The 20,066-nt window shown below is 36.4% G+C and overlaps 1 protein-coding gene across 1 annotated transcript in view; it reads right to left on the bottom strand.

Annotated features, from left to right (window-relative positions):
• LOC149783140 (tyrosine-protein kinase receptor torso-like) overlaps nucleotides 1–20,066 on the bottom strand; it is a 66,756-nt gene that overhangs the window by 32,804 nt on the left and 13,886 nt on the right. The window contains exons 5-8 of the mRNA XM_089931368.1: nucleotides 7,902–8,031; nucleotides 7,093–7,191; nucleotides 2,991–3,058; nucleotides 1,769–1,937 (exon numbers count right to left, since the gene is read on the bottom strand). Of these exons, the coding sequence (XP_089787494.1) occupies nucleotides 1,769–1,937; nucleotides 2,991–3,058; nucleotides 7,093–7,191; nucleotides 7,902–8,031 (466 nt within the window). The remainder of the gene's footprint in view (nucleotides 1–1,768; nucleotides 1,938–2,990; nucleotides 3,059–7,092; nucleotides 7,192–7,901; nucleotides 8,032–20,066) is intronic.

Here is a 20,066-nt window from a genome sequence, read left to right as displayed (position 1 = left end):
GATGATCCAAATAATGATTGAATCATTCAGTGTCTTGGCTGACAGTAATGTCTTTTTGTCACGTCGATGATCCAAATAATGATCGAATCATTCAATGTCTTGGCTGACAGTAATGTCTTTTTGTCACGTTGATGATCCAAATAATGATCGAAACATTCTATGTCTTGGCTGACTGTAATGTCTTTTTGTCACGTTGATGATCCAAATGATGATCGAAGCATTCAATGTCTTGGCTGACTAAAATGTCTTTCTGTCACGTTGATCCCATTGGGATTATAATATGCCTAAATTACTATATACATAGTACATACAAAGTTTTCCTTCAAAATGTTACCGCAAATCCTATTAATGTTGCATAAAACTGTCTACACAACAAAAGATCAACAATTACATTAGCTATTTCTTCATTCAGTTTGTGGAAAGAATGGTGGGAGTTCGATTCCTTTATGAAAAGTCTGAATCAGAGGGTTCGTCACACGTCATAGGCAAGAACCTTTTCTCGCCTTGCAACAATATAATCTTAAACGCTGAAAAAAACAAACGAATCCAAACTAAAATTTGTTTTGAAACATTCCTTGGGAACATTAGGAATAAAGAAACCTTCCTCAAAATTGTTTTATATTTTGAAATTATGTCTGTTTCATCGAGTTTAAATTTAGGTTCTATGTAAATATCAGCTGTCGCGTAACCAAATAAATGCATCTATATTTTAATTTATTATCTTCCTTGCCTGCTTGAATATAGTCATATTTTGTCCTCTGTGATGGTTATTATGGAATACATGAATTAAGTTTGGTGAAACTTCAACCCATTTTGTTTTTCTCTTCTTATGTTTCTTTAAAAATCTTCCAGTAGGTTTGTCTCAGTAAGCAGAAAAATGCTATCCTTGTCTTGCAAATTCATATATTTGAGGTTGTAAACCTCTTTCGTTTATTAAACTGTATCCGTTGTGGCTCTTCAAAGATTTATATGATCTAAAAGCACATGGTATGCTATCTTGCTTCGTGCGGCTACCTTTTGAGCCTGTGAGTATTTTGAAAGAGAAAATGCAAAAGGAATCCACCGTTGTCGAAATAAATTTGTATCAGTTGCCATAGTTATCAGACAATTGCTTCACTGTTTATCCAGGTGATTATGAAATTATTCTATTGATTTCTCGAGAAATATGCATGTATGATGTTAATTAGCCATTTTTTTTTTACATTCAATAGTTTTGTCAATCCATTAAATCGTATAAATTATCACACAGTTATGCTTAACTTGCCATTCATATTGTTTACTCTGCTACAACTTCTACCTATAACTAGTTACCATATGCTTTTTGAAAGTTTGTGAGACGAAACAGTTGAGTACAATTAGTCTAGTATAGGGAAGTATATAATTGGGGAGCTCTTAAATTCACGCACTAATTATGTATTAATTTATTTTATTGCGCGCAGCTGGTGAAGAGAAAGAGTTTTATAATTAAGTATGGTCCTGATATTATACTATGCATACTACTGATCATTGACCGTGAAGTTATACTGAATGTCTTTGATAGATAAAGATACAATTAACAAAATTGTTGTTGTTTTCCCTGCATGTTAAATAAACAAGAGCGGGAATGAGTCCCGTTGAGCACAAGCTAAAAAATGCATATTCACTTAATAGATAGGTCTTAAAAATCATGAACAAGAGTTAAATCATTCTCTCAAGCTTTTATAGCACGTAGTCATGTAATATCAGTCGCAAAAAGAATGTAACGAAAATATTTTTTTTGTGAACATACCACAGAGGCTGTAGTTGAACTGAGTTGCCTCTAGGCATTCTGGCGTGACAAAGGTTAAGGAAAAGGCAGTGCTGCTGTGCCGAAACATTTCATCGTATGCATGAATTCGGACGGTATATTTGCTTCCAAACTCCAGAGACTTCATTGTATACTTGAATTCTGGTGGTGCCTGAAACATACAGATAAAGGAGTAGATCATAAAAATGAAACGGCACACTCTGCCCCGCCTTCTACAAAACCCAAAATCCATGCGAAGTCGCTGAAGGAAAATGAAATTATGATATATATAGTTTCCTTCCACGTGATCATTATAGAAGTTGGCAAAAAATAACTCTCCGTAGAGTTTATACATAAATAAATGCAGCTCAACCTAATCACATGATTAATACGTTGTGACCAATGGAAATGTTCGCTACATTTACCCACTCAATCAGTTCCAATTATATTCCTGTTATCTTGCTGACTTAGCACAAGCTTTTTATACATGAACCGGCACATTGCAATATTCACGTTTTAGCAATCGTATCACGAGAGTTCACTCTCAATTTATGATACCTAATTGTAATAAATCCGAGGAGGTTTGCTGTAAATGGTGCTTATTTTACTTAACCAAGGAATTATGTTACCTCTACAGTATTATCGGTTTATTTTAGTCAATCGAATTTAATACATATATTTTTTTTTCAATGAAAGGATTGCGGAGTTACATGTTCATTAAAATTGATGCCACTAGTGGCGTATCAAAGATACAGCGTACATTCTATGCATATAATTTATTTATATCACAGACAAATATACATACTTGTCTTTAAACGGAGATAAGATTGACTACAGGTAGTATTGTGTTGACCGAGTGAATGAATTCATTACATACCTGCCAAGTGTGACCGCTACAAAATGTAATTCTGTGCATTTTATGAGTATGCACAATCCCCTTTGCAAATTGATAAGTTGCATGTTTTCTTTATGAGCTTTTGTTTTCATACATACTGATTAAATAAATATAAGACACGTATGATTTAAACGGGAGAGATTGTTGTAATGACGAAATTAGAGCACTGCAATCTATACAATACAAATATATATATATATATATATATATATATATATATATATATATATATATATATATATATATATAGAGAGAGAGAGAGAGAGAGAGAGAGAGAGAGAGAGAGAGAGAGAGTAAATGTTGGCATTCTTTTAGCTTGTAGTACTTTACCTGTATCTCCTCGACGCCAAGCCTGCCATACGACGTCATCCAGAAAAGTTTGAAGAAACATTGTGGCTCTGTGAAAATGCAAGATTATCTATAAACTTGTATAATTATTGCATCACCTTGAGAATAAAAGACATTGGCTTTATAATTACAGTGATATTCATTATATATTCCTTTAAGTCAAGTATCGAATAAAAGTTATTTCTCATGCCCCATTAATTATCTTCCAGCTTCGTAAATTTCAAAACATGCTTAAAAAGAAATCCATTCTGAGCATCAAGATTTACTCATAATAGTAGAACCTTTGGGGCACCGATAAAGCGTTATGTTCTGCCGTCCATAGGACTTCCCAGTCGACTCACTTTAGTAACCCAATCAGATAAAGCGTTATATTTCATGGTAAGGAGAGTTAGAAACGATTTGTACAGTACAAACCTTTCCCTTTGTGTAAACATGAAAGCTCTAATTTGATTGGTGCATAGATAGGTCAAGGAACACACTCTCGACGCTCGTTTTGTTTTAAATATGTTATAATGCCACCTATCGCCATTGTATACCATTTAAATACTTCTAAATCAACTTGAAATAATTAAGGTTACTAAATTGTGAACAAAATATTAGTGGCATCACTACAAATTTAAATGGAATTAAAAAAATCCTGCAAACAGGAATTAAGATTTATTATAGAAAATGGAACATTCAAGTAAATATATGCGAGACATTTCATCGATAAGGAGTTGGGTAAAATAAATTTAAGACAAACGAGAAAAGCATATGAAAGTTTTGTAAATGCTAGATTAGTAAAATATCAAAGTTATTGTCAGATGCATATTTGTTAAAATATTGCGATAGTTTACTATCGAGTGCCTTAGAGAGCAAGAAATAGCACCAGAGAAAATAATAAAGATGTGAGGTATTGAATGTAAATGATAGATGCATTACATATCGTTCTGGAATTAATTTCTGGTTGAAAAAACCTGGCGAAATTAAGAATAATTTAGTTCATGCGATGGAGTGTTATCGAGATTTAAGATAAAAGTACAAAACAGCATTTAAGTATATCAATTTTTCAGAGGATTGTCATGGTAAGTGTTTCTTGTAGAATGAGTCTTGTAGTTTTAGTATATTCGAGTAATACATGGACGATATAAGATATTACAGTTCTAAATTGGTTGGATTTAATACCGTTAGATCTAATAAGGCTGCATATCTTGAGCTTAGACGCATTAGCTCAATTCGCAAATATCTTTCAGCTGATGCCACTAAAATACTTGTGTGTTCATTAGTACTTTCAAGACTGGACTATTGTAACTCAGTTATGTCTGGTTCATCTCAAAATCTGTATGTATGTCATATTTATTCGCTTTTACAGACCTAGTCTATGCTTATTTTAAACACACACAGAGACATATATATATATATATATATATATATATATATATATATATATATATATATATATATATATATATATATATGTTTGATGGCTTTCAAACTGTTTTGTACAAAAATCTCGTATAAAATCATTAGCGCGAATGTCCCGATAAAATAAAATTTTGAAGACGTGTCTTGACAGAATGTAAAACCTGTCTCGACATAATGTTTGTTCACACTGTATTTTATACCTTGTTTTATGAAAGATACTTTTATGATCTAGAAAATGAAATCCGATAACCATTCTGATATAAAGAACGAGAGAGAACTAGGGGCTGCTTCCTGAATAATACCTATCTATTTGTCAATATCTTTTGACAGGAGTTTGTAATGTAGATGACTTTACCAACTGAAATGAATCGGTAAGAAAGTTTGCACTTGTCAAAATGACGCTGAGTTGCACACAATGCATGCACTGTGGGTAAGTTTCATTTCTTGGCTGTATAAGTAAATACATAAACTACCTGCATATATGTATAATGCTTAGACAAATACACCGTATAAAACTATATTCCGGAACTGGACTGATTTAATGTAGAAATTAGTTTTTTAGAAAACCTATTTATCTACGCTAGCTAACAGTAGTATCTAGTTTTCACTTATACTCGAAATTATAGCAATAACAAATGAGCAACATATGATAAATGGTTAATAGCCCAGGTGTCACACTTTTTAACCTCGGTATCCGCCTAAAATATGTTGGATATAAAGACGAGTGCCACCAAACTGCTTAAAGTTAGCTACATGAAATATACACAAATAGCTCCACAGAAATAGAAAGCCCGAAATTAAAACAAAATAAAATAAAAAAAAGGACAAACTGCATGAGTATGATTAATGATGCACGCACAAAGGAGAACAACATTTCGATTGTGGAAAACTTGGAAAACGATATACAAACAATTGTGGTCATTCCTCTGTAAGAAAATAGTTGGGTTTTTTTCTCTCCACAGCTGACAGGTCTTAGGCAGTAAGGTGGGAATTTTGAAAACCATATACAATGTTAATTCTTATTCACAACATCATGGTTTTTCAATTCAAACAGTTGGAGATGTCCCTTACATACTACGTTTTGTGCGAATATGATGAATGATGTGTTTAAAAAATAGAAAAGAAGAAGATTTTTATATGGCTTGCACAAATGATCGGCTGGTTTGTGTCAAAAGGGCATAAAAGACCAACTGAATATCAAGATGTAAGTAGTGAAACTTAAAGACCCCAACATAATGGTCCACTTGGTCCACACATATTAGTTAAAAATATTGCCTAAAGATAATGCTGATTTGTTTTTAATTTAATTGGTCATTCTCATAATTGTAAGATACACATGTGGTAGTGGTAACTGGATTAATTATTTAGTTTTAAAAAATGGCCGATAGGTGCTGGCGTATCATTTTATGCTTTTATTTTCTAACAACTATTTAGACGACGTTTGGCCCTGACTTGTTTTCATAAAACTGTTTTTAAAAGTCAACGGTTAGTTTCCAAGTCAGACGTTAACACATTAACCCCTGGAGGTTTTTGTCTTTTTCGTCTGAAATTCGAGTAGAAAAGACATTTCTAAAGCTATTTCTGAATACATCCTAAAATGCCAACTTCAGGTGATCTTCCAATAACATACTGCCTAGTTGTGTTAGAAACATAGTTTTTCATTGGCTATTTATCTTTATCTCGCGAATGAGCAGAAGGGTAAAAGTTGGAGTTCTTTTATTTTTTTCTTTATTATTTTTTTGTTTTTGCTTAACGAACCCATTATTTTCGTATCGAGACCAATCTTTATTCCAAAATGCCCATATTATCCTACTTTTTGCAAAGGTTCATCTGTCTGTTTGCAGTTCATACCGGTCTGCCCTAGATCCGAGACCAAAAAAGTCTAAAATCCGGACACAAAATCGGATTCCAACCACGGGCGAATTTAGGGTAGAAAAAAATCGTTTCCAAAAAATGAGGTTTTCCACTCTCTATTTTGTAGTGCAACGAGAAATTCCAGATTATTTGGTATCATTATAGAGCTACATCTGTCTACCTTTCTATAATACCACCCACTTTAGTGTATCATACATGACCTTGACGCTACAGAACTCTGCAGTAGGCTACTGCCTCCTGACACGTACACTCGTCACCAGGGGTTAATGTGTTAAGTGGCCTAGGACGAAATCCAATGGTTTGAGGATTTGTTTATAACAACTGTACTTAATACCAGTAGCCTATGATTTTATGTAAATATTATCAGGTTACTGGTTCAGTTATTTTGTTGAGCAGTGGTCTATGTGTTTAAGGTTAGTCACTTTCAATACAGCTTAGACGTTAGGTTGGTCAGAACCTATGCAAAGGTCAAGTGGTTCAGAGTTGTCAAATGTTGAAGCCACTGGTCCAGGATGAAGGTCAGAGGTTGGGGTCAAAGGTCAAAGTTTATGCCGACCAGGATAAATTGTTTTCCCTACTAAGATATTAGGTATGCTAAGTCTCGACCATTTAATTAACGGAAAGAAATAAATCTTTTCCATGGATTACATGTACGGTGAAGACTTGTATTCCTCAGACTATTTTTCTGGAACAGTTTTTCATGAAGACTGTTTCATAAAGAAGTGTGTAATAATAAAAAGACAAAAAAGGAAGATACAGAAACGTGGTATGAATATTTTGAAAAGGGATCTGCTTCACATTTTACCCTCTCCTGGATCCCAGCTGATGGTTGCGGTTGGTTTCATGTCCAAGAAGCCTTGCTTTTCGATACGAGCATAACGTGGTGTCTGTAGTGGAACGTGTTCTAACAAAAAATATATCAAGACAGTAATGACAAAACCCACAACAGACTGACAAGTTAGACTAGATTGAAATACAATCAAATCACTTGGCCTTTTATTTTGAATTGTATGACTAAACACGCCTCTTTCAAACAATCGCAATCAACCAACATTTTGTCTTTTATTTTTCTAATTTTGAATGATATATTTATTAATTGTCGCAGCGTAAAAACTCCAAGAAGTAATTAATTCAATTAATTCACAACTAATTTTAAGAAATTTTGAGAGCCAAAATAGCGTCATGATCTATGTTAACTGGATTTACTTTGCAATGGTAATCATATATGTAAAACAAATATAGCTGATATTGTTTGTTATATAAATCATTACCAAAAATAATAAATCGCACCCATAAAGAATTTATTAGCTTATGATGGTTAAATACATTGGGATAATGAAAATATGATTATCAGGCGATATGATGTCTATTTGGGAGATATCACATTTCATGCATGCTTTGCTTAAGACTATTTTTCAGAAAACAGTCATTGGTTGCATGAATTAATGTTTCTTCGACTACTATCGCCAGCATGTTGAATATTTGTTCTGTAAGTGGCATATTTTGTAAATAAAAAACAAAGTATGCGAGTTTATGAGTGATTAATGTAAACCCTCCTCGTGTAATTAAATATTTATTGTGACAGAAAAGACTCTCGTGCCTTAATTTTATTACCGTCGAAAGTTGTTGTCCATGGTGTTACTTTTGGCATATTGACGAGTCCAGTTGACGTCACAGTTGTCACGCGGAACTGATATGTGGTTTGTTCTTTCAACATGTAAATAGGTTCCAACGAGGAAGTTACCTTAATTGCAATAAATAATTATTGGCAAAACCCTAGTACTCTATAAAGGTGAAATTTAAAAATGAAACTGTTTGCCACAGTAGGTGGAAATACAGTATTTTTCTGGAAATTTCAAATACCTGCATGTATTTAATTTTCTCGATTCATGCACATGTACTAGGTAAAACCAAACAAGGGTTATCAACCAGAGTAAATGGCATTTAGCTGTGAAAAAGTATGCTGAGGTAATCACACATCCATCCATCCATACATACATACATACATATATACATACATACAAACATACAGCAGCAGGGAAGGTGTACAGACTTTTTCGTCATTTTTCGACAAAAACCATCATTTTTCAGGGGGGGCGGTCAGGGGGGGGGGGGGGTATCTCAATATTGTAACCTCCGTGACACAAAAATAATCCTCGACAAGGGAAGTTCTACAGACCAGACGGTTCCGCCAAAATAAAGCCTCCTACGCAAACTTTCTCCGTAGAAGCCTCGGATTTCAAAAATAAAGCTTCCCACGAAAAACAATTTGCGTAAATTCGATCCCGAGTGCAATTTTTGTGTGCAAAATATATCATTCTGGACAAGGAAAAAATACAACTTTTCGGGGTGGGGGTGGGAAAAAGATCGGGTGTCGATGAAGTTTGCAAGGAAAAGGCTGCAATTTCATGAGTAAATTTGATCAAGACCGATTCGATATCTACTACGCGGATCATGAAGATTAATCGTGATGAAACCGTGCGGTGTTGCCTGAGCGTGGCTGAAGAAATTTTTAAATTTATTTATGTCCATGTCGCCGTTACACCAAGTCTGATGAATATTTCTCAGCGTGTGAGTATCAACGCCATTGAATACTGATAAAATATTACAATTGTCCCTAATAACTTTCGGAATCTGTGTATATCGCTGCGTCACGTAAATCACATCGGTGTTCTTGTGTCTGCCGCGCGAAAATATCCTAGCCGGGTTGGTCTGCTTATCTAGCATGACATCATCGAAAACGACGAGATTATTAACATCGCCATCTAAATTTTCCACGGATGGAGCTTCATTAATGTCTGTGATAAATTCTATCGTGCCTTCGTCGGTATTGTCGCTAAATTCTTTTAATACTTGATAACATCGCTGATCATCAACGGATGGCGCAACCAAATACAATTTATCCCATTTCAGCCATCGCATTATCAAATTTAATAACAATTGTGTTTTTCCAGATCCAGACGGGCCAATGATTATCATTCTTATCGAATTTGGTAACGCCGCGGTGTGTTTTATTTGCTCGCGTTTCTTCGTGGCGGAAAAATCAATTACATTCATGTTACTAGAATACATGGATCTATATTGTGTTAAGTGTCGCACGCGCACGGCTACGCTAAATCCAATCGAAATCGTCACACGCAATAACAGGAACGCAATCAAGGGCGAATGCGCAGTTTGCAAGACTCGCAAGTTCAAATTTGTAAAAAAAAAAGTAGAAGAATCGGAGGAGACATCGCATCCCTCTTATCAAAGTTACCAGGGTTGCCCTGGGCAAAATATCCCGGAGAAAAACATCTGCCAGGATACAATTACTGCGGACCCGGAACAAGGCTCGACATCAGACTCGATGAAAATAATCAACCCAAACAAAATGAAAATCCAGTAAATGCCATCGATAAAGCATGCTACTATCACGATCTTGCGTATCGTAACGCTGATTTACAACAACGGCATCTTGCTGATGTCAGGTTAATTCACGCAATAGACGCGATACCCAATAAAAATATCAGAGAAAAAGCAGCAGCCTTGGCGGTAAAATTAGGGATGAAAGGTAAATTAGTATTCGGCGCTGGTAGATTATAATGGAACAAATATATTATTCTCCGCGAGGTTTTTGGCGAGGAAAATCAGCAATAGCCAAACTTGCCAAGGCAGCAAAAGTAAAACAATCTATCGCTGCATCATGGCTATCGAAACAGGCAATCTGGCAAATATATCTTCCTCCACCTAAAAAAATACCATATGCGAGTTTTTCCGTCAGCGTACCCAACGAAGTTCATCAGGCTGATTTAATGTTTCTTCCTCATGATACCGTTGACGGAGTTACATACAAATATGTCCTTACCATTGTTGATATTGCAAGCAGATATAAGGAAGCAGAACCATTATCAAATAAAACAGCAACGGAAATTGCAAAGGCATTTGAGAAAATTTACTCACGATCTCCGTTAACATGGCCGAAGCTTCTCCAGATTGATCCAGGACGAGAATTCCTCGGTGCGGTTACTTCATTGATGAAGAAGAATAATGTTAAAATCCGACGTGGCATAGTTGGTGTTCATCGTAATCAGGCTATCGTTGAAAGATTCAACAAAACACTAGCGGAACGATTATTTGGATATCAGTACGCGAGAGAATTCATCCAAGATAATCGATCTCACGATTGGGTAACAAGATTGCCTCATGTGATTAACGCGCTAAATAACGAAGTAACACGAACAATATCGATGAAACCCGCAATTGCAATTACAAAAACAAATATACCACTAAAGCGAGATTCTACTATTCCGCCTGTGCTAGGTAGCGTCATGGTCCGATATTTATATAAGGAAGGAGAAGCCGAAGGAGGAAGAAAAAGAGCAACCGATCCAACTTGGAGCGTTACGACACATAAAATATCAGCCGTAACAAGATCATCAGGAAGACCAGCAATTTATTTTCTAGATTCGCTAGCGCCACAACGAGGATTTACCAAGGAGGAATTACAAATAATACCGAAAGATACTCAACTACCGCCAGCATCATTAATGTAAAATCTAATTCTACCTAACTGAGATAATTTTCTTACTCGAGACACGGCTAGATAAACTAAATTTGACCAGGAAATTCTATCATCGACGATCCAAACTTGGCCGTCTACGGTTAATCCTTGCGATGAGTGTATCGTTGTTGCATATCCAAGTTTCCATGGTGATCTTTCTGCGTTTATCGCATCATTGACAAGATTAATATCAACGAAAATAATATCGTTCAAAACTAATATTTTTTCTTCTCCGCATGGCAAAGTAACACTGATATTTTGTTTCCTGGTATCAGCGGGCCTGTAACACAACGGCACCTGTAATGTTGGAAATTTCTCACAATGCAACTTGAATAACATTTCCTGAATAACATCACGAACAATTTTCCTGCTAGCAACAATCAAATGATCTGGACGCCACAAATTTAGAAAAATATCCATCGGAGTTTCGTCGATTATTCTTCTCATCACGTCACATTGAAACTTATTCGGTTGTAATCGAATTATTTTCTTAAATTCGGTTAGTAAATTATCATCGGATCTATAATCAGCGTCGATTTCTTCATAATAATCAACGAAATCCCTGAGCCACTCATGAGGAGATTCGCCATCAATAGGATCAGGCTGGCCATGATCGCCGCACATTATCACGGCGGTATTTTTTCCCTCAAGCCAAACCAGGAATGATTTTAGCGTGATTAAATTTACCGTGCAAATTTCATCAAATATTATAATTTTGTTGATATATTTGTTTCCCATGCGAGCTGAATCCCACAATCCACCGCTGTATTTGAAATAACTATGATATGTGCCAGAATCAACGCCGCGTTGTCTTATTTCTCGCGCTAATCTATGAGTTGGAGTCAGTACGACCATATCAGAATTTGAAAATAAATTTATCGCTCGTGTTGTTTTGCCACTACCGCCAGGACCGTTCATGTAGACGAATTTACTTCGTGAAATTGGATCGAATGCGGATGCAGCTGTTGATATTTCCTCGCATTTATCTCGATGAAATTTATCGCAATCTTCAACATCGGCGTCCTCACAATAATCTAGAATATCCTCGTTTTTTATTCTCCAAGTCCCCCAGGAACCATCGGTGATTAAATTTTCCAACCTACACTGATATTTCTTATCAATATAAAACGAGTCAGTTGCAACCCTTGCCGCGATATCAGAAAATTTATTTATCATCGATAGCAAATTGATACTTACATAAGCTAGCATCGACGATCTCAGATGCGTATATTGCGCTGATTCTCCATCGAGGTAACTGATTACGGTACCCAATTTTTCTCCATCAATAATAATATTTTCTCTGTTGCAGAATATTCCTCTCGACACTGTATCGGCGATAATAAAATCCATCTCGGCATCATTAATAAACAACCTAGCGTGGCGATGTTTATGATCAACTGATCCTCCTTGAGTAAATTTGCCAATTATTTTTCTTCCGATATCTTTCGCATTTTCACAATCTGTCGGCAGCCACACTTCGATTTGTTTCCTATACGATATAATCGCCTCGCTTACCGTCAACGATATTAACATCGACGAATCCAGCATATATCTTAACAAAACCGTAGGGACCCATCTTCGCTGAGATAAATGCCGACCAAACCAAATATAGCAAATTTTATGTAAATTTTCAGCAAACTCGAATGAAGTTACATAAGCGAATCCTGTCATGACAAAATCAGGTAATGGTCCGTTAATCGCAACTCTCGTCATCTCGCTGGTGGGATGGCCAAATTTAGCAAAATAATCTGCACAATCGCCATATCCAAGGAAACTTCCAGGATAGCATGCGCTCATGTCAACGGAAATCATATCTTCGAAATAATATTTGGTATTCCACAATCCTCCATGGCCGTATTTGATACAACTAAGTTGAATATCAGCGAGATATTCATTCCTCGTAGGTTTCCACGAGTTTCTCTCTCTGGCAGCATGAGCAGCAACAGATGGAACCGTAAAGCAGTTCGTTAATAACTGATCAGGATTTGACGAATATTTCACCGCGATATTTTTCATTGATTCGTGTAATTTTTCATCTCGATAAATATCTCCCCGCGGCAAGATAAACTGATCATACTTTTCTTCACTCGAAAATAACCAGACCGATATTGGATCAGACGCGGCTAATATTTTGATATACCTGAACATGGCATCTGTGGTATCTGCCGTGGATTCCACAGGATAAAATTTAACAGCGCGATCCCGAGGAAATATCATTACCGACTGCGACCACGCATGCGAATTATGATCAACAATTTCGATTGGTACTCCTCGAGATTTGTACGGAGACGAATATAATATTTCTCCTGATAGTGTTTTCACCGTGATAGGAAATTTAAGTTTTTTGCTCAATGCAGCAACATCGTCAATCGATGCACCATCAACAACTGTCTTCGCCCATGAGTTAATTTTATCCAACCTTAATTGAGTCAAGCCAGATCCACGACGAGCGTTTTTCATATGCTCGATAACGCGCTCAGCCACGCAGTTTATCATCGGTGATTCTTTCATTGCAGGTAGATTTTTCACATCAGGATTATTATTCAGCCGATAAATTCCATAAACAACAGCACTAGAAGGATAAGCTCTAGCATAATAAGGACCATCAATTCCCAGTAATAATCCTGGCTTCGAATTTTTATCAAGAACAACATTTTTCTTACCACCGCGCACGGGATCTCGTTTATCACGAATGACCCAAGTATCATCGGGCATTTGTGCAATAAATTTTATTCCAAAGATGAATCGTTCTTCCTTGTGTTCGATTTTTATATGTTCGATTATCTTCTTGGCTCGTTCCTGATTCATCGTAGCATCAACGGAGTTAGTTTTCCATGTCGACCAAACATGAATCGCTCCATCATCGAAAAATTCCTTCTTCGCACGATCAACTTCAGGAATGATATATTCTGCCTCATCAAGATCAAATGCATCCATTATTATATTTTAGACAAATATCTAAATTATAATGAATCAATGCAAATGGATAACGGTTGGATCAACAAAATCATGTGATAAATCCTGTAGAGGCGAATATTGTGGAGCTCACATATACGCAATTCGACGAGGCAGTAAAGGACCACAGCGATGTTTGGTTTGTCAAGTTGGCATTCGAGGAAAGACACGATTGTGTTTCTCCTGTGGAGGGAAAAATTATCGGGAATTACGACGATATTATGAAAAAAGATCCTCGTCAGTGATATCTTGTGAAGAAGATTATATTAATCGATTCAAGGCAAATTACGATTTAAACAAACAAAATATTGTATATGAATCACAAATCAACGATTCCTGCAATGAAAATCACGCACGAATATAAATCACACCCAACCATCAAGGGTTACGAAGCATCTACCGATGGTACCGTCAGAAATGCCAGAACAAAATATCCCTTTGGTAAGGTTAATAATTCGGGTTATTTTATGTTTACCGTCAGCCAAAACAAAAAAGAAAGAAAAATAAATTATCTCAATCACAGATTTGTATATGAATGTCACAAGGGACCAATAGAGATTGGATTTGTCATCGATCACATTGACGGAAATAAACTCAATAACGAAATATCCAATCTTCGCGCAGTAACTCCGAGTGAAAATTCAAGGGCTGGTAATTCTGGTAGACATCCGAAATATGCCAAGGCCGTCGAATCGATAAATCAATCAACAGGCGATAAGATGTATTTTGAGTCGATGACTGCTGCTGCGAAATATTATAATATTAATTCCGCCACAATACAACGAGCGGTTGAGGGGAAAATCAATGCGACTTTTTCATATAATCTCAGTGCATGGCTCAAATTCATTTATGTACCAATGGTATTTGATTCGGGGAGTGATGAAGAATAATTAAATATTACAAAAATTATATAATGGACGAACAAACTATAAACGATATCATTGGAGCTATCGATGATCTGAAGAAAAAAATAAATCTTCCATCGGATCTAGATATAAATAAAATTCGATCCGAGTTCGAGGCGATTATTCAGGGGAAACTTGAATATAAATATACGCTGCCATCCGAATACAAACTAATAAAGAAAATTCAAATCGCGATGTATCAGTCGCTAGCTACAGTCAGCGATGGTCAAATCGAAGATTTCGTTAAATTATCTACGCTGGTAGAAAAAGCTAGATTGACCTTATCAGACGCGTATGAGTCACGAAAAATTACAAGTTCGCGTGTCAGGCAGTTGAAAAAACTTGTCGATGAAAACAAAGTTAGGGAATCTTCCGATTCCTGATTTCACAAAAAAAAAACAAAAAAATATATTAATTTTGAAAATTTCCCTGATTTTTATTTATTTTTTTGGCCTGTTTTTTCCCGTGGACAGATTTAACAATCTCTGATTTTTTTTAACGATTTTACCAACAGGCTAATATTTAATGTTTCTCCGCGTATATCAAGTAAATTCTCATTTTGATCTGTTAGTCTAAAATTTATATTTGATAATAACCGATTGTAGCATCGAAGATAAAACGGATTAACCGGCTCTTTTATTATCAAATAACCAGGAGAAACGGTAGGTGAAAACGAATACAAGACATATCCCTGTTGCGCTTGTTTCGACACATCCTGATCAACACTGTAACTGCCATCAACAATATCCGCGTGAAGATAAATCGCGATAACCTCCGTTATATTAACGATACCCGGCGAGCGATGTCGCCCTTGGCCAACTTCGTTATTATCATGCTGAAGAATCGATCTTGTTTTTATTTTGTTAGCTAGCCACGCGTTGTACAATTTTGGAAATAAATCATCAATGGCATCAGTGACGGATTTTCTCATTTCATCAACATTATAATCGGGAAGTTTATAATTTAGTAGTGTTTCCTCGGTCAATCCGAATAATGCCATAAATTTCTGCTTTTCTCCCGAATTCCTGATCAACCGAAAACTACTCGCGGGAAATTCATAATCAGCGACTGATATATCATCGTCTATCGATAGAATAAACATGCTATGATAATATTCAACGTCGAATGCGAGTTGGTTAAGTATTTTTATTCGTTCGATGATAAGGTTATAGCATGATTCTGATTCTTCCAAGATACAATCTTGAAAGATTTTTTTTAGCAAGATTAATTGTAATTTATGTTCTTGGTTAAAATCATCGATTGTTTTTTTCACCAAGATACCATCTATTGGTTTTGCTCGTCTTGGTTGTAAAACATTTACCTCAACAACATTCGAAGGGACCTTTGGAAGAGGCAACCATGAAAAAGATTTATCTTGGACAGTGAAAGCAAAAAACAGCGCGTTGGATTTATGATTATTCATGAGAATGATGGCATCTTCGACAAGATCTTTGTGTTTGATTGCTGTTTCGTAAGATCCTTCATTGGTGATAAAATCAGATTTTTTTGGTTCAGGTGGATCTAAAACCTCCTCGTGCCAGCCGGGAATAAACACCGCTGGTTTTTCTGGTTTTGCCGGGTTAATTTCAGGCCAACCCAGCACGGTCCTAATTGACGAATGGTATATATCTACCATATACGGCGATGATACCTCGATGATAGACGACATTGATGGTTCGTGTGCTAATATTTTTATTCCCGGAGTAGCATCGCCGGTTATATTTGTTATTCTGTATGCGAATTCCGCATCGATCTGCTCAATTTCGTAACTGCCTGTTGGTATGCTAATGGGAATCCAATCGGGTGTTCCATCGGCGCGTCTTTTATTAGCGATGACAAGCGAGTTGTTTGACAATAATCTGCCAAATGATTTCGATCTGATATTAGGCCAGCTGTTGTAGACGCGCAATAGTGTTAGCGCAATTTCATTAACTTCGATTGGTGTTGGAAAACTAATGCTAAATTCCGGTTTCGTTGAACTTAGCGATATTAGCGTTGTTGTCGGCGGCGTTGTGTTTGTCGCGATCTGGGCTAGCTCGGACATTATTAATATTCATTTGTTCAATCTCCGAGTAGATGCTAATCATCGAAGAAAATTCTAGATCAGAAATAACGCCGTCGTTGAGACTCTCCGAGAGTAACGATGATAATTTCGAATACGCGTCGTTGATCTTGGTTAGTTTGTTTTTGTACGATGATAATTTCTCACTCGTGCATGATGAGATTTTCTTCGCGATGATATTGAGAACGCCAGCGATTGTTGTTGTTGATGAGATTATTATTGTTGCTACGATTGGCGCGATTGTTGTTACCGCGGATAAAATTATTCCTGCGCCAGCGACTACCGCGGAAACCGCGTAAACAGCAACGTCAATGGTAACTAACCTTCGTTGATATTTCTTTATTTTTATCTGATAATCGTCGAGGAGTTTTTTTAACGAATCTTGCCATGATCGCGCCTGATTATAACGGTAATCTGATGCGGTCATTTATTATTAATTTATCTAGCCAATTGCGGATTACCAAATTCACTCCACCCCGATAAATATTCGATAATTAGAAAATAACTCTCTGGCTCTGTGGTGGTTCTGTCTGGTGGTTCTAGTTCGAATGTTATTTTAATACCCTCATCTAATGGTACAATAATAAATCCGGAATTTTGATAGATACTACCTTTACGAAGTTGTTTGGATTTTACATTAAATTTTACATAACAAATCACATGTATTCGATATACACCAGGAATCGGTGGGGTGAAATCAAATCCGTTATTTGTGATAGACCATACAAGAATAGTCATCTGTAACACAAACGGCACATGGCAAGATAAGTTTTTTGTTACCACCTGATCAGGTATCGAAATACGCGCCAACGCAGGAATATTCAACGATGATAGTTTTGTGTTGATGCCTTGAATCTCTCTGTCATACAATGATATGTCGACTTTTAGATCAATTTTTGTCGAAAGATCATCAATCCGCGTGTTGATATTTAAAGCGGTGTCATGAAGATCTGATGTATCGAGTTTTTCATCTACCGCTGTATTTATCTTGGTAATTTCCTCGTTGATGGATTTTATTTTCTCGTTGAGATCATCGATGATTTTTTTATCGATTTTTTCTCCTATTGCGGTATTTATCTTGGTAACATCCGCGAGAATACCAGTAACATCATCGCTGATTTTCTTTGTTTTCTCGTGGAGATCATCGTGTGATGATTTATCGACTTTTTCATTTGCGATTTGGCGTATCGTGGAAATATCATCGATGATGGATTTTGTTTTTTCATCGTGTGATGTTTTATCGACTTTTTCATTTGCGATTTGACGTACCGCGTTAATATCATCGTTGACTTTAGTAATATCCTCGTTGATTTTCTTTGTTTTCTCGTGGAGGTCATCGTGTGATGTTTTATCGACTTTTTCATTTGCGATTTGGCGTACCGCGTTAATATCATCGTTGATTTTAGTAATATCCTCGCCGATTTTCTTTGTTTTCTCCTCGATCTTCTGATTCGTTAATATACGAATCGCGTTAATATCTTTGTTGATTTGGTTGATATCCTCGTTGAGTTTTTTTGTTTTCTCGGTGAGATCATCGTTGGCACCTTGACTCGCTAATCCACGAACCGCTTCGATATCTTTGTTGATTTGGGCAATATTATCGTTGATGGATTTTGTTTTCTCGCTGAGATCGTCGTATAATATTTTATCGCCTTTTTGTTCCATTGTGGTTTTTATTTCGGTAACGTCGGCGATGATCTTAGCGATATCCTCGTTGATTTTTCCTACTTTATCGCTGAGGTCGTCATGTAATTCCTGATCAACCTTTTTCTTTACTAACTGATCTGCGGCAAATGAGGTATCAGCTGATTTTTTTATATTTTCGTCAACTTTTTTGCTAAGTTTACCCAAAGCATCATCGAGTTTTTTAAGATCGTTATTTAGTTTGTTGAGTCTCTTTGATAATTTGTCTTGAACATCATCATAGGCTGCTTTATCGACCTTTAGCAGCAATGTTGCTGATAGTTCCTTGTCGGATTTTTCTACATCCGCGATATCGGCCTTCGATGGTAATTTTGCGACAAGATTGGCGACGTCAGCGATGGATTTTGTTACCGAATCCGATAATTGAGTAAATTGATTAATACGCTCGTTATATTCATCCCGTTTGATTATATCAGTTATTTTGATGTTGCTAGTTTGTAATCGCCCTTCGGTATTTTGAAAAATAGCAACCTCGCCAGGATCTATCTCTGACAGCGATAGGAGATCGTTAATATCACTCTTGGTTGCGAATTTTGATATATCGACGCCTTCTATTTCTTTTTTCTTCTTCTTCCTATAGAGGGATCTACCATAAATGTCAACCATGATATTTATCTACGGTATATTCAAATAAAATTTTGCGATAAGGGTTGGATGATTTTGAAATTGCATCAAGGACATTTATTGATTCTGGACCGCATATTGGTGGATCCGTTAATGTTTGTGTTGGAAGTGTCGAATACCAAACTGGAATATTTAATTTTGACACGTACTTGATAAATTCATTTGGTGGAGCTAATCCATACGAGTCAAAGTAAATAACTTCGCGAGGATTAATCGCGTAGGTAACCCAGTGCGTGCCAGGGCCGGAATTTTCATCGAGATTTATTATTCCTGTTTCGGTAGGGTTTGGTTTGTCCGGTAGTTGATCTCGCATAAACACGCCTCTGAAAAATTTTATTTTCTTTTTCTTTGCTTCGTCGATTAGATCTAAATTCGATAAGGGCGTGATAATCTTAGGCCGGACCCGTATATTGGTGGCGGTCTTCCTAACCTTAGGCCGGATCCTTGTTGTCGTCGCTGCATCGCTTTCATGATCAGTGGAAGAGCGAGAAGGGCGGGAGGAAATGCTCCTGTTTTTTGTATAAAACTTTTCACCCCCTCCTCCATACCCGGGATATCTCCTCCTCTCTTTTTTTTACCATATCGTCCTCCTGTGACTTTTTCTAATAATTTTTTAGTCCCGAATCCAGCCGCTGCTGATAATGCGCCTGTTATTAATGGTGCTATTAATGGTAGTAGAAAAGGGAGGAATCCTCCTATTTTTACCATATCTTTGATTGCGCCTATGGAAAGATTTAGATGAACACTGGAATTCGCCGATTTGGCTTTGGTAAATCTTTCATGTTGACCTCTAGTTAACGATAGTTTGTTAGGCCCACCGTGAAGTTGATCATTTTTCAAGGTTAATTTTAAACCTCTTCGTGCTGTTGTTGCTGATTGAAGCTTTTTTATCTGACCCGGAGTCAGAGTTACACTGACGTGATCGTACGGCATATTAATAATCGCTTCATCTAAATTTGGAATTTCTCACATTCGTTCGACGGGAGCAT

The sequence above is a fragment of the Sinohyriopsis cumingii genome, chromosome 14, assembly GCF_028554795.1.
Source record: "Sinohyriopsis cumingii isolate HCF-2022 chromosome 14, ASM2855479v2, whole genome shotgun sequence".
NCBI lineage: Eukaryota > Metazoa > Mollusca > Bivalvia > Unionida > Unionidae > Sinohyriopsis > Sinohyriopsis cumingii.
This window is presented reverse-complemented; position numbering and strand designations above follow the sequence as displayed.